The sequence below is a fragment of the Canis lupus genome, chromosome 7 (genome assembly GCF_003254725.2).
Source record: "Canis lupus dingo isolate Sandy chromosome 7, ASM325472v2, whole genome shotgun sequence".
In the NCBI taxonomy this organism is placed as follows: domain Eukaryota; kingdom Metazoa; phylum Chordata; class Mammalia; order Carnivora; family Canidae; genus Canis; species Canis lupus.
Window position 1 is genome coordinate 78,438,190 of NC_064249.1, and position 13,896 is coordinate 78,452,085.

Below are 13,896 nucleotides of genomic sequence, written 5' to 3' on the forward strand. Positions count from 1 at the left end.
AATCATACACAGAGCAAAGGGTTGTTGCTAACTCAGCAATGAAAAGGCAAGTTTTCTATCTCATAGTCCCTCTAAATTCAGATGCGTATATCTCCAAGAAACCCTCAATTCTCAATCTCTTAAGTGAAATGCATTAACTTATTTGTTTTGTCCAACTGTACTGATACATCATCTTCATTATTGTGTTTTACCTTAGGAAAATGACAAAGCACAGGTGAAACTTGAGAATGAACAGGCTAAGCTAAAGAAACAGAAGACAAAACAGGAAATTAGGGCTGCTTTGCAAAAAGCCCTCCTGGAGAAGATAGAGTATATTCAGCAGGAATACAGAGAAGAGCAGGACTTGAACATGAAGCTTGTGCAAAAGGCCCTTCAAGACTTACAGGAAGAGGCTGATAAAAAGAAGCAAAAAAGAGTAAGATGTTTATTCAGTACCTACCATGTGCTGGATGAGATAGACTGCTCATCTTTCAGTGTTAACAGGAGCTAGCCACATGTAGAACCTACTGTGCTGCTCTCAAGCGTCGTCCGCAGACCATCAGCATCATCTGAGAGGATGTTAGAAATAGAAATTTATCACCTCTGGAATCAGTCTCCAAATCAAATCTTGGCAGGGGCAAGAAATCTGTTTTAACAAGCTCCCCCAGGGGATCCTGACACCCTCTGAATTTGGAGAACTCTCATATATCGTGAGGTTGGCCCTGTGATGGCAGTGAGTGAGTGACTAAGTGTGCTGGGAACCTGGGGAAGACATCATTTCAGAAAGTAGTATTTGACTTGGAGCTTGAAAGATATGTAAAGTTTTGCCAAGCAGAGAGTAGAGAAAAACATTCCAGTTTGTATTCGACAGGCTGTTTCCTTGAAATTTGTATTGAACTCTTCAGGGTGTTGTGCTTTTCCTATACAGGTTCTATTTTTTGGCTTCTTTTTAAAAGTAAACTTTATTTTTTAGAGCAGTTTTAAGTTTGGAGCAAAACTGAGCAGAAGATACAGAGATTTCCCGTGTGCTCCCTGCCCCCTACATGTGACTGAGCCTCCCCCACTACCAACATCCTCCAACCAGAGGGGGACGTTTGTTACCCTTTTGTTTGTTACCATTGATGAACCTACATCAACACGTCATTATCACCCAAAGTCCATTAAGGTTTCCTCTTGATGATGTACATTCTGCAGGTTTGAACAAATGTCAAATGACATGTAGCCACCATGAAAATATCATACAGAGTAATTTCACTAGCCTAAAAATCCTCTGTGCTGCCTTTACTCATTTCTCTTCCTTGACTCCAAACCCTTAGAAACCACTCACCTTCTTACTGTGACCAGTTTTACCGTTTCCAGGACATCATAAATTTGGAATCATGTAGTATGATGTCTTTTTAGAGTCGCTTGTTTACCAAGTGCTGTGAATTTAAATATTCTCCATTTCTTTTCATGGCTCTACAGCTCATTTCTTTTTAGCTCTGAATAACATTCCATTGTATGGATGGAGCATGGTCTGTCCAGTCACCTACTGAAGGATATCCTGGGTTGCTTCCAGTTCTAGTGGTTATGACTAAAGCTGCGTTCACATCTGTGTGCAGGCTTTTGGGTGGCTGTACATTTTCAACTCATTTGGGTAAATACCAAGGGGTATAGTTGCTGAATCATATGGTAAGAATATGTTTAGTTTTCTAAGAAACTGCCAAATTGTCTTCCAAAGTGGCTGTACCAGTTTTGCATTTCTGTGTTGTTCAGGTCAACTGTAGATACTAGAGACCTGGCTCAGAGCAGAACTACAAGGATGGACTCCACTGCTAGTTGAGCAGATCTCAGTGAGCTCCACTGGGTTGGCAGAGGTGCACCTTGCAAAGGAATGCATGATATCCACGCCTGAGTTTAGAATCACTGCGACTTGGGCTCCTGTGTCTAATAGAGCCAAGAATGTCTGGTTATCTGACTTTGTCCCTGTGGGCCACTGGAGTTGAGATGGCCAATTGTGTAGGCGTGACAAGCTTAAAGGAACTGCCAGGTCCTTGGGGTAATTCCCTGGGAGACTGCCAAGCCTATAGGTCAGGGAAGTTGTTTGGGAAAGACAGAGTCTTGGGACTCCTTAAAGGTGTCTGGAACATTAGGTTTGGGCTCGATAGTGAGGTAATCACTTGTTTTAATGAGAGGAGCTTACTTCAGGGTTGTCCCATTATAAAATCGTTGGGCACCCCCACTGGTGGAGCTGCCAGTGCAAGACCCCCTGCTATTTGAAATGTCCTAGACATTGCTTTCCTGACAGATTTGGCATGGGAGCTCCAGAACCAGGAGGTGGGAAAGTCGCTCTGCAAGGTGGTTACAGGGCTTGGCACCTGAAGGCTGGCCTTGGTTGGTGTTGTGAGCCGCCTTGGTACTATAAAATCTGGGGGTCTGGTTACATGTCTCTTTTGCGGGGTAACATCAAGTTTACTCCTGCCAGGGCTTCCTGAATAGTATGGGAGGTCCCCACAAAGTGGAAGAGTATGCCCTGTTAATTTAGGAGAGGGTCTTCCAGTAAGAAGAATCATCTGGATTTAGGGACAGTTGGGGCCTTTTCAAGATTGGAAATGAAATCTAGGTCCTCTGGGTTGCTATGCTCGGAGAAGTATTAGGCCCATTGGACCATACCAGTCTTAGAGAGAAAGAGTCAGGCAGGCCTCATCTAGTGTGTTCCGCTGGCTTTGAGCCTTTGTGGTAATAACTGCAATAGAAGTATGAGGTCAGCTCCCAGCGATAAAAATCCATGCAAGCAAAGGAAGGAATTCCACCTCTGGAGAGCCTGGTGCTTTTGGATCTGGACGCTCCTCTTATCATTGGAATCCTTGATTATGGTGTTTCCCTTCCCCCACATGGTAGGGTGCAGGGGTCCTGGAGTTGAGTATTGCCCTTCTCCCAGGTTAGGCTTAGATAAAACTCCAGCAGGTTAGGCTTTGATTAAATGGTTTCTCCTGAGAGCAAACCTAAGAATAGGATGCTCTGGTGTATTTCAAAATGATTCCTTTTCTTCTCCTGCTGCAGGAAACATTAAAGATTTTTTTCTCTGATACTCACTAAGAGAACCTGGTGGAGCTTCAAGAGGTCAAACTCACAAAAGTGTGGTCTCCCCCACCCTTCAATGACTGAGTCCCCTAAGAGTTTTTAACTCTTGGTGTCTACACTAAGCCTCTAGTGTAGACAATTACAGGTTTTCATACCCCAGCACTGGTTCCCATAGAAGTTTCTGCTCATAGGTTTCTGTTATGGTAAGCTGTGACTCTGTATTTACCTGTCAGTCTCTCCAATTTGAGGGCAGGGGTTTGCCCACTTCTCTAAGATGGTTGATTTCTTTTTAAGATTTATTTCTGAGAGAAAGAATGCATGTGCTGAATAGTGAGCCTAATCGAGGCTTGATCTCAAGACCCTGACATTACGATTTGAACCGAAACCAAGAGTTGGAATCTGAACTGACTGTGCCACCCAGGCACCCTTAAGATTGTTGATTTATTAAGTTTGTTAGCTTTTTGCTTGTTGTTAGAATGCCAGTGGCAACTTCTAAGCTCTTTCTGTGCCAGATTGGAAACCAGAGGCTGTTACTGTTTTTTAAATTAAGCTTTTTAGTTGGGGATAATTGTAGATTCACATGCAGTTCAGTTTCTCTCTATGATGTCTTACAAGACTATAGTATAGTATCACAGCCAGGATATTGACATTGAACTGTCAAGATACAGAACATTCCCGTCACCAAGATTCATGTTTCCCTCTTAATGGTCACATCCACTTCCCTCTTGTCCTCATCCCCTTCTTAACCCTTGGCAACTACTTATCTGTTTTCCATTTCCATTATTTTGTCATTTCAATAGTGTTATATAAATGAAATCCTATAGCATGTAACCTTTTGGGATTGACATTTTCGTTCAGCATCACTCTGGAGATTTATCCAGGTTGTTGCATGTATCAGTAGTGTATTTTTCTTGTGAGTGGTTGAGTGGTATTCATGGTATGAGTACACCACAGTCTGTTTTTACCATTTACTTGTTAAAGGTCACCTGGATGATTCTAATTTATGGCTATTATCAGTAAAGCTGCTATAATCATTCATGTACAGGTTTTTCTGTGAACACAGATTTTTGTTTCTCTGGGAAAAATGCCCTGAAGGGCAATTATAATTGCATGTTTAGTTTTTTAAGAAACTGCCAACCTGTTTTTTCAGAGTAGTTTTACCATGCCACCAAAAATGAACATTCCCACCAACAATGAATGAATGATTCAGCGTTTCCTTATCCTCACCAACATTTGGTGATGGTACTGTTCTTTACTTTAGCTCTACTAATAGATGTGTAGTGCTATCTCATTGTTTTATTATTTTATATTTCCATAATATCTAATGATGTTGATCAACTTTTCATGTGCTTATTGCCATCTGTGTATCTTCCTTCAGTGAAATGTTTTCTCGTACTTCTGGCCCATTTTCTAATTGGATTATTTGATTTCTTTTCTTTTCTTTTCTTTTCTTTTCTTTTCTTTTCTTTTCTTTTCTTTCTTTCTTTTTTTTTTTTCTTGGCATTGAGTTTTTTGTTCTCCATTAGATCATTTTATTTTTTTAACAGCTTCATTAAGGTATAATTCTTATAACTTACCACTTACCCATTTCAAATACACATTTCAGTGGTTTTTGGTATATTCACAGAACTGCACAACCATCACCACAGTAAATTTTAGAACTTTTTTATTCTCTCTCTATTCCCTCTTCCCCATCCCTTACCCCCATTCCTAAGCAACTGCTAATATATTTTCTGTTTCTACAGATTTACTAGTCTGGACTTTATTATGAATAGAATTATATACTATGTAACCTTTTGACTGGATCTTTTACTTAGCATAATGTTTCAAGGTTTATCCATGTTGTAACATGTATGAGTACTTCTTCTATATGGCTGAATAATACTCCATTGGATGGACGTACCACATTTCATTTATCCATTTGTCAGTCTAGGGACATTTGATTTGTTTGCATTTTTGGCTATTATGAGTAATACTACTGTGAATATTCTTGTGTAGATTTTTGTTTGGACATAGGTTTTTGTTTCTCTTGGGCAGATACCTAGGAGTAGAATTAATGAGTCCTAGGGTGACTTTAAGCTTTTAAGTACTTGCCAAATTGTTTGACAAAGTGGCTTCCCCATTTTAGATTCCCACTAGCAGTATATGAGGGTTTTGACTTCACATGCTTGTTAACACTTGTTGTCTGTCTTTTTTTTTTTTTTTTTTTAACCATCCTAGTGTTTCTGAAATGATCTGTTGTTGTGGTTTTGATTTACATTCCCTAGTAACTAATGATTTGAGCTTCTTTTACTGTGCTTATTGACCATTTATATATTTTCCTCAGAGAAATCTATTTGAAATTTCAATAAATATATTCTAGTTGTTTTCCCAGTTTTTAATCGGGTTATATTACTTTTTTTTATTAAATTGTAATAATTCTTTATATGTTCTAGGTACAAGTCCCTTACACATAAATTGCGTGTAAATATTCCTTTTCAACCTGTGGATTGTCTTTCTACTTTCCTAATGGTGTCCTTTGAAGTACCAAAGTCTTAATTTTGATGAAGTCCAATTTATCTATGTTTTGTTGCTTGTGCTTTTAGTATTATATCTAAAAATCTGTTCCTACCCCAAGGTCACGAAGGTCCTGTTTTCTTCTTAGAGTTTTATAGGTTTAGTTCCCCGATTTAGGCCTTTGATCCATTTTGAGTTAGATTTCGTGTATGGTGTGAGGTAGAGATCCAACTTCATTCTTTTGCATGTAGTTATCCAGTTGTCCAAGCACCATTTATTAAAGAGACTGTCCTTACCCTATATAATTGTCTTGGTACTCTTGTCAAAATCAATTGATGGTGAATGTGAGGGTTTATCTCTGGACTCTGGGTTCTGTTCCATTAGTCTATGTGTTCACCCTTATGCCAGTAGCACATATCTATATATCTTTGCAGTAAATTTGAAATCAGGAAATGTGAATCCTCCAACTCTGTTCTCTTTCAAATTGTTTTGGCTTTACTGGCCCTTTTTTATTTCCATATGAGTTTAGAATCAGCTTGTTGATTTCTGCATAGAAACCATTTGGGATTTTGATAGGGATTGTTTTGAGTCTGTAGACCAAATGTAGACAATTGCCATTTTAACAATACTGGCTTCTGATCCATGAATGTAGGATGTCTTTCCATTTGTTATTTCAGTTTCTTAGTTTTCAGAGTATAAGTTTTACACTCCTTTTGTTAAATTTATTCCCAAGTATGAGACTATAAATGCAAGACCTTCTAAGTGTACAATTCAGACCTTGCCGGTCCTCCCCCACATTTATGATATTTTCTGAAGATGTTAGAGATTGGATGGAACAGCACAGGTATAATGCCATGAACAACAGAGAAGCCAACTGAAAATGCCAGCATTACAAAGTCCAGTTCACAGCCTTAGCTGCACATTAAAATCACTTGGGAACTTAAAAGTTATTCATTTGCTCAGAGTCTCTTGGTGAGATTCAGCCCTTGGTATTTTTTAAAGCTCCTGGATGATTCCAAAATATAGCTAAGACTGAGAATGTTTATAGTAGCAAGTGACCATCTTCTAGTCAGAAACAGGGCTATTATAGTAGTACTGATTTATCAGTACTGATTTTTATCAGGTTACAATTTCATAACCTTCTTAAATGAAAATAAAGCTGTTATAATTGAAAATTATCTGGGAACTGCTTTAAAAACACTTTGGGAAAGTGTTTGAAATAACTTATTCAAGCGTCTATTATAAAGCACACATACAAAGAATAACACAACAAACCCCCATATGTCCTTCCCTTAGCTTCAACAACCAACTAATGGCCATTCTGCCACCACTCTTGAATATTTTGAGCTAAACCTTAGGTGGAATATTTCATTTATAAATGCGTCAGTATGTAGTTCTAAAAAATTAGAATTGGAGCTTTAAAAGATTGCTTTAAAACTTGTCCTCCATACTGTTATCACACCTACAAGTTTAACAACGTGAAGTAATTCTTCTGTTGTGTAGGAAGAGATGGCAAGAGAACAGGAGATATATCGTCAGTATGTGGTGCAGTGGCGTGAAGAGGAGCGAGCTCAGGAGAAAGAACGGGACAGAATATTAGAGACAGAGAAGGAAAAGAAGTTGGCTGAGAAGGACAAGGAGCTGAGACTTGAAAAGGAGGCAAGGAGACAACTTGTGAATGAGGTCATGTGCACAAGAAAACTTCAAATTCAGGAAAAATGTAAGAAAATGAATTATAATAATAATATAGTTGGGCCTGAATTCAACTTAAGTAGCAACCAAAATAAGTAGGTATTATATGTAAAATGATATGAAGGATGTAAAAAGGCTTAAGGCAAGACCCCTGCCTTGCAGAACTTATCTAATTTAATACTTGGAGGATAAACGTGTGAAGGGTTTTATATCCTCGCAGATTCTGAGCAATCACGTGGGAGATGTTCTCAAGGTTCAAGGAATGGTATGTCCGTTGAGTGGTCTGTGCCCCTAGGTGACTATAAAGGAGAGTGAGAAAGTAGGGCACAGCACACACACCCCTCCTCCCTTTTATCTGTCTCTCTTTGCTTTCCATAGGTGTCTCCATACCTGCATACCTTCACTTGGGCAGTTTTCTCTGCTTACGATGCTTTTGATCTTGAGCAATCCTGGTGATTCTTCAGGGCCAGCTCACATATCTCATTCCTCAAATATGTCCCCGTATTCATAATAAATCCTCTTTCTGGGGCTCTCACTGTGGTTTGCTCACATCCCTGTCTGTTTTTTTTTTTTTTTTAAGATTTTATTTATTTATTCATGAGAAACAGAAAGAGAGGCAGAGACACAGGCAGAGGGAGAAACAGGCTCCCTGTGGGGAGCCTAACGCAGGACTCGATCCTGGGACTCTAGGATCACACCCTAGGCTGAATGTGGCGCTAAACCACCGAGCCACCCAGGCTGCTCCGCTCACATCCCTGTCTTAGCACACCTTTGTATGCCCTCAGTTCCAAAAAGTGCTTGGTCACAAAAAGAAATATTTGTTGAGAGGGGTGAACTGTCACCTTCAGATTTCCACCACTCCACGTCCAACTCAGTGAACTGAAGAGTAAATGGATACATTTACCATTCGTGCACCATTAGATTTCATGCTAGTTGTCTCTGCAAAAGAGAGCTCATCTTGGTTCCGCTCGTTGATTTTTCACTCCAGGAATGATAATAGCTGTTGAAAATTGGTAAGCCTGTATTAGGTGGAGTTGTAAGAAAATGAGCAGAAAAGCTTTTATAAGCTTAAAAAATTTCTATTTACCCATGATGCATGTTTTAGAATATATTGAGACAATGTGGAAAATTTAGGTATTTGGGGTCATTTTTAAAAATATTTTATTTATTTATTCATGAGAGACAGAGAGAGATAGAGAGAGAGGCAGAGACACAGGCAGAGGGAGAAGCAGGCTCCACGCAGGGAGCCCGACGTGGGACTCGATCCCGGGACTCGATCCTGGCACTCGATCCTGGCACTCGATCCTGGCACTCCAGGATCACGCCCTAGGCCAAAGGCAGGTGCCCAGCCGCTGAGCCACCCAGGGATCCCCTGGGGCCATTTTTAAGCAAAGAAACAAAATCATCCATAATTCTACCACCCAGGAATAGCTACTATTGACAACATCCTGTATTTTTGCTATGTATATAGGAAATTAGGATTTATGTTGAATATATTGTTTTACAGTCTGCCTTTTCCACTTACCATAAACATTTTTCAAGGTCATTTTTCTCCAATTATAAAATTTGTAATGCTGCCTAGATATCCATTATAAAAATGGACCATGATTTATTTTACCTAAGTACAACTAATGGACCTTAAGATTGTCTTGAATCTTTTTGCTACAATTTTAGCATCGCAGGTTACTATCTCTGTACATAGTTCTTTTTGGCTCATACATGATTATTTAAGATAAGTTCCTATAAATGAATTTGGGGACCAAAGATATGTACATTTCAGATGTATATTTCCCAATTGTATTTATTCTTTTGTGAACTCTGTTTTCTTTGTCATGCCCCCGCCTTACTGGATGCTTATGTTTTTAAAATTTAATTTACAGGGATCCCTGGGTGGCTCAGCAGTTTGGCGCCTGCCTTTGGCCCAGGGCGCGATCCTGGAGTCCCGGGATCAAGTCCCACGTCGGGCTCCCGGCATGGAGCCTGCTTCTCCCTCCTCCTGTGTCTCTGCCTCTCTCTCTCTCTCTCTCTCTATGTCTATCATAAATAAATAAATCTTTAAAAAATTAATTTACAGAAATCTTATATGTTATTAGCTAAGGTCTTTTTTTTTTTTTAAAGGTTTTATTTATTTATTCATAGAGATGCGGAGAGAGAGAGAGAGGCAGAGACACAGTTAGAGGGAGAAGCAGGGTCCATGCAGAGAGCCTGACGTGGGACTCGATCCAGGGTCTCCAGATCACGCCCTGGGCTGCAGGCAGCGCTAAACTGCTGCGTCACCGGGGCTGCCCTTCCAATATTTATTTTGTCATAAATAAATTCTCTTGTTAGCATAAATGACAACACAACTTTTTGTCCTCAAGAAGAGAAAGGTGAGAAATGTTCTAATGGTGGTAACCTGGTTTGAAAAAGGCTGATCAAAAGGGAGACAGAACATGACAGACTCCTAACTCTGAGAAACGAACAAGGGGTGGTAGAAAAGGAGGTGGGTGGGGGTGGGGCTGACTGGATGACGGGCACTGAGGGGGGCACTTGATGGGATGAGCACTGGGTGTTATGCTATATGTTGGCAAATTGAACACCAATAAAAAATAAATTTAAAAAAAAGAAAGAAAAAGTCTGATCACAGGTTTTCAATGAAAAATGGTTAAGAAAAAAAATCTGTGTAGGGACGCCTGGGTGGCTCGGTGGTTGGGCACCTGCCTTCGGCCTGGGGCGTGGTCCTGGAGTCCCAGGATCGAGTCCCGCATTGGGCTCCCTGCATGGAGCCTGCTTCTCTCTCTCTGCCTGTGTTTCTGCCTCTCTCTCTTTCTGTGTCTCTCATGAATAAATAAATAATCTTAAAAAAAAATCTGTGTAGATCATACATGTTTGGACCTAAAACCCTTTTCTTGCCTTGATGAAGATGACTACTTCCACCTTATTGACCTAAGATACAGTCCAGTTATTGTAGGTTCTGCCTACAGGATGGCATTGATGTCCAGATGGATACCAGCATGTCTTATTTGAAGAAAATCATTTACCAAAAATTACTTTTGTCTTTCTTAGTGCAACGAAAGGCAAAAGAACAGGAGGAGCGTGCTATGGAACAGGAACGCATAAATGAAGGTTTTAAAGAGCTTAATTGTGTAGAGAAGGAGAATTTTGCAAGGTATGATTTTGTTTTCTTTACCTAAAAAAGGGGGGGGGCAATTTTTGACGTAGAGAGAGGACAATGTGCCATCACTCATGTATTATTGACATTTTTTTACATCAGTATTACCTTTGTCTTAAAAGCTCAAGTCAGTGTACAAAATTTCATATAAAAATAAGCATCAACTATCTTGGTAAAATTATATTTTGTTGCTATTGTGTACGTTGTGATGATAGACATTAAACAAATGTCTTTAAAGATAAAATAAATTAAAAACAATTAAAAAAATAGTCCTTCACATTAAATCTTAGTTAAATACCAAGAAGACTATTTTTCCCCATGAAATAGACTGAAACAAAGCAGCATAAATGGCTTATGAGGATAGGAGTCTGTGCAAAATGTCTTCAGGAGAATTTTTGTAGCTTCACTGAGGTGGAAAAACTGAAATGTTCTAGGCGCTTTGGAAATAGCCCTGCCCTCCTCTAACAGGGGTCCCTCTGATCACCAGAGTCAGGCTCTGGGGAGGAAATGGGCAGATGCAACATTTCTTGGACCATAGCACTCCTTTCCGCCAATGACTAAGATACCCAATTCAGATGACCAGTGTGGTAGAGGAAGACTGGGCTCCTCTGGTCACCCTTCCCGTTTATACCTACGTGGTACATAGAAATAAGCCCTTTTCATTCTAGAAAGAGTATGGTTTATATAACTGAGCCTATTGTTAGTTTGGGGGCACTAACAATAATTTCTGGACCACCCTACTGACTTTCTGCTACTGTCTCTGCTCTGGAGGTCTTTCTCATTTTTAAAAAGTTTATTGTTGGAGATGTGGTGGAGGTGGGGGGATGATTTGATGAATAGCAACATGCTTCCCTGCCCAACTTCTGAATCAACTGAGAGAGAAGAAAAACAAGTACATGTGGAAGGTATCATAGCTACTTAAAGGTGCATAACAGAATAGCTTAAAAGTTGTGCCTTAAAGTGAGTTATGGGGTCCCTCGTGTGGTTCAAGTCTGATGTTGACCAGGGCTACATTCTTCTGACTGCTCAACTGCCCTCAACACCTAAGATAACTACTTAGCTGGCAGTATGTGCAGACCATAGCCAGGGAACTCACGTGGTGTTCTCACCCAGAACACCTTCCTAGAGCCTCTCCATGTGCTGGGGCTTCTCACAGTCTGGTGGCTGGTTCTGACAGGGAGAGTTCCAATAGACAGGAAGCCAGGCCAGGTAAGGGCCACCCCTAGGACAGGATAGCATCACTTTTGTCATATTCTATTGGTCATAAAAATAGTCATTGGGCCTATCCAGATTCAAGGAGATGGAGACAGAAGGGGAATAGAGGGTCACATGGCAGAAGAACATATGGGAAGGGAGACCTTACTGACCATCTTTACAAAATGGAATCTGCCGCAGAGGCATAGGCATGCTTTTTTTTTTTTCTGATGAGAGCTGATAATAGAAAATGTGGCTTCTAGATTGTAAAATGACCACTATGGAACAGTATGAAGTTTCCTCAAAATGTTAAAAATAGGGCAGCCCCGGTGGCGCAGCGGTTTGGCGCCTCCTGCAGCCTGGGGTATGATCTGGAGACCCGTGATCGAGTTCCACATCGGGCTTCCTGCATGGAGCCTGCTTCTCTCTCTGCCTGTGTCTCTGCCTTTCTCTCTCTCTCTCTCTGAGTAAATAAATAAATCTTTAAAACAACAACAACAACAAAAACCCACTAGCTTTTTAAAAAAAAATGTTAAAAATATAACTACCATGTGATCTAGCAATCCAATATCTGGGTATATATATACAAAATAATTGAAAGCTGGACCTTAAAGAAGATATTTGCATAGTAGCCATGTTTATAGCAGCATTATTCACAATGGCCAGGAGATGGAAATAACCCAAATGTCCATTAACACATGAATGGATAAACCAAGTGTGATATATACATGCAGCAGGATATTATTCAGCCGTAAAAGGAAGGAAGTCCTGTCAGATGCCACCTCATGCATGAACCTTGAGGACGTAGTGTGAGGTGAAATAAACCAGTCACAAAAAGACAAGGGCTATGTGATTTAGCTTATATGAGATCCCTAAAGTAGTCAAATTTATAACACAGCAAATTGAATGGTGGAAAAGGAGGCTGCTGTTTAATGGGTATAATGTTTCAGATTTGCAAGAGGACAATCCCGGAGATCTGATTCACGACAATGTGAATGTCCTGAACGCTACTGAACTATGCACTTACAGATCCTTAAGTTGTCAGTTTTACATTATGTGTCTTTTACCACAGTAAAAAAAAAAAAATAAAAAATAAAAAAAAATCACGCTATAAAATTTAAAATGTGGTTTCTATGTTTAAAATATGGCTTCTGTAGGGAGGAAATTGTGTAGTTCATACTGAACAGAATGAGGCACACTCACCCACCCAGTCCCCACAGCGCCCACCTGCTCCAGTTCTCTCCCACTGTGGCCCTTTGATAAACAGACTAGCCAGTTCCTGGTTTTACCAGCAGGAAAGTCACTTCTTCCTTGGAGAAGAGTGGGAGAGGAGATGGAGAGAAGCCAAGGACTCATTCCAGACAGCAGGAAGTATTCTGAGTGGGCCAGAAGCACCCTCCCTAAAATCAATATTTGTTCTCTTTATCTTAATTACATTGTATAATAAATACATTATTGAGTTTTCCATCTATTTTTCCCCCTTACCCTGATTTTAATGGGAATTTTAATTTGGCTTCAAAAGTTACATTGTAATTGTAATGCCCTACTTGAATACAAACGCTTGTTTTGACAATTTTGCACTTGGACATTTCTAATACCACAGGCGCTCCAGTTTGGCCCAGGAGTATAGGAAGCAACTTCAGATGCAAATGTCCTACCAGCAGCAGGCCCGGGAGGCACAGAAGGAAGAGGAACGCAGAGAGTTTGAAGCAGGGGTAGCAGCAAACAAGATTTGCCAGGACAAGATCCGGGAGATCCTGTCCTTCCATCATGTGCTGCCCCGAAACATTCATCCCATGCGGAGGGCATGCCCCGAAAAGCTTCCACCGTAGTTTCATCAATGTTAATGTATTTTTTCTCAGTCTTTTAATGTTTTTAACTACAGTATGCTGGTCTGTCCCTCCCTTCCTTCCTTCCTTCCTTCCTTCCTTCCTTCCTTCCTTCCTTCCTTCCTTCCTTCCTTCTCCTTTCAACTCATGGATCAACCTCCTTTATTTCTGAGTTTGTATAATTCTATGTAATGTTATTCCTTCAAATTAAACTTCGTGCCTTTTTTTAGACTTGATAGACTTACAAATCTGAATGATTTATTTCATGTCACACAGTTATTTTCCTGACTTACCCCACATGGCCCTTTCTTGTTCATCTATTAATAGTTTCTTCCCTCCCACCTGCCCCCCATCCATTCAGATGTCCATTGTGGCTTGCCTTTCTCTCATGTACATAATTCACCATATCAACAGGGCAGAGCTGGGCCTAACAGCCATTTTCATTAGCCCACTTATTTAGACATTAACAAATATTTACCTTGCATGTAACTT

The 13,896-nt window shown here is 40.2% G+C and overlaps 1 protein-coding gene across 1 annotated transcript in view; it reads left to right on the top strand.

Annotated features, from left to right (window-relative positions):
* Positions 1-13,640, top strand: part of CFAP53 (cilia and flagella associated protein 53) — a 36,350-nt gene extending 22,710 nt beyond the window's left edge. Inside the window, exons 5-8 of the mRNA XM_025429623.3 lie at positions 197-415; positions 7,042-7,258; positions 10,276-10,378; positions 13,179-13,640. Coding sequence (XP_025285408.1) covers positions 197-415; positions 7,042-7,258; positions 10,276-10,378; positions 13,179-13,407 — 768 coding nt within the window. The 3' untranslated portion in view covers positions 13,408-13,640. The remainder of the gene's footprint in view (positions 1-196; positions 416-7,041; positions 7,259-10,275; positions 10,379-13,178) is intronic.
* Positions 13,641-13,896: the final 256 nt, after the last annotated feature.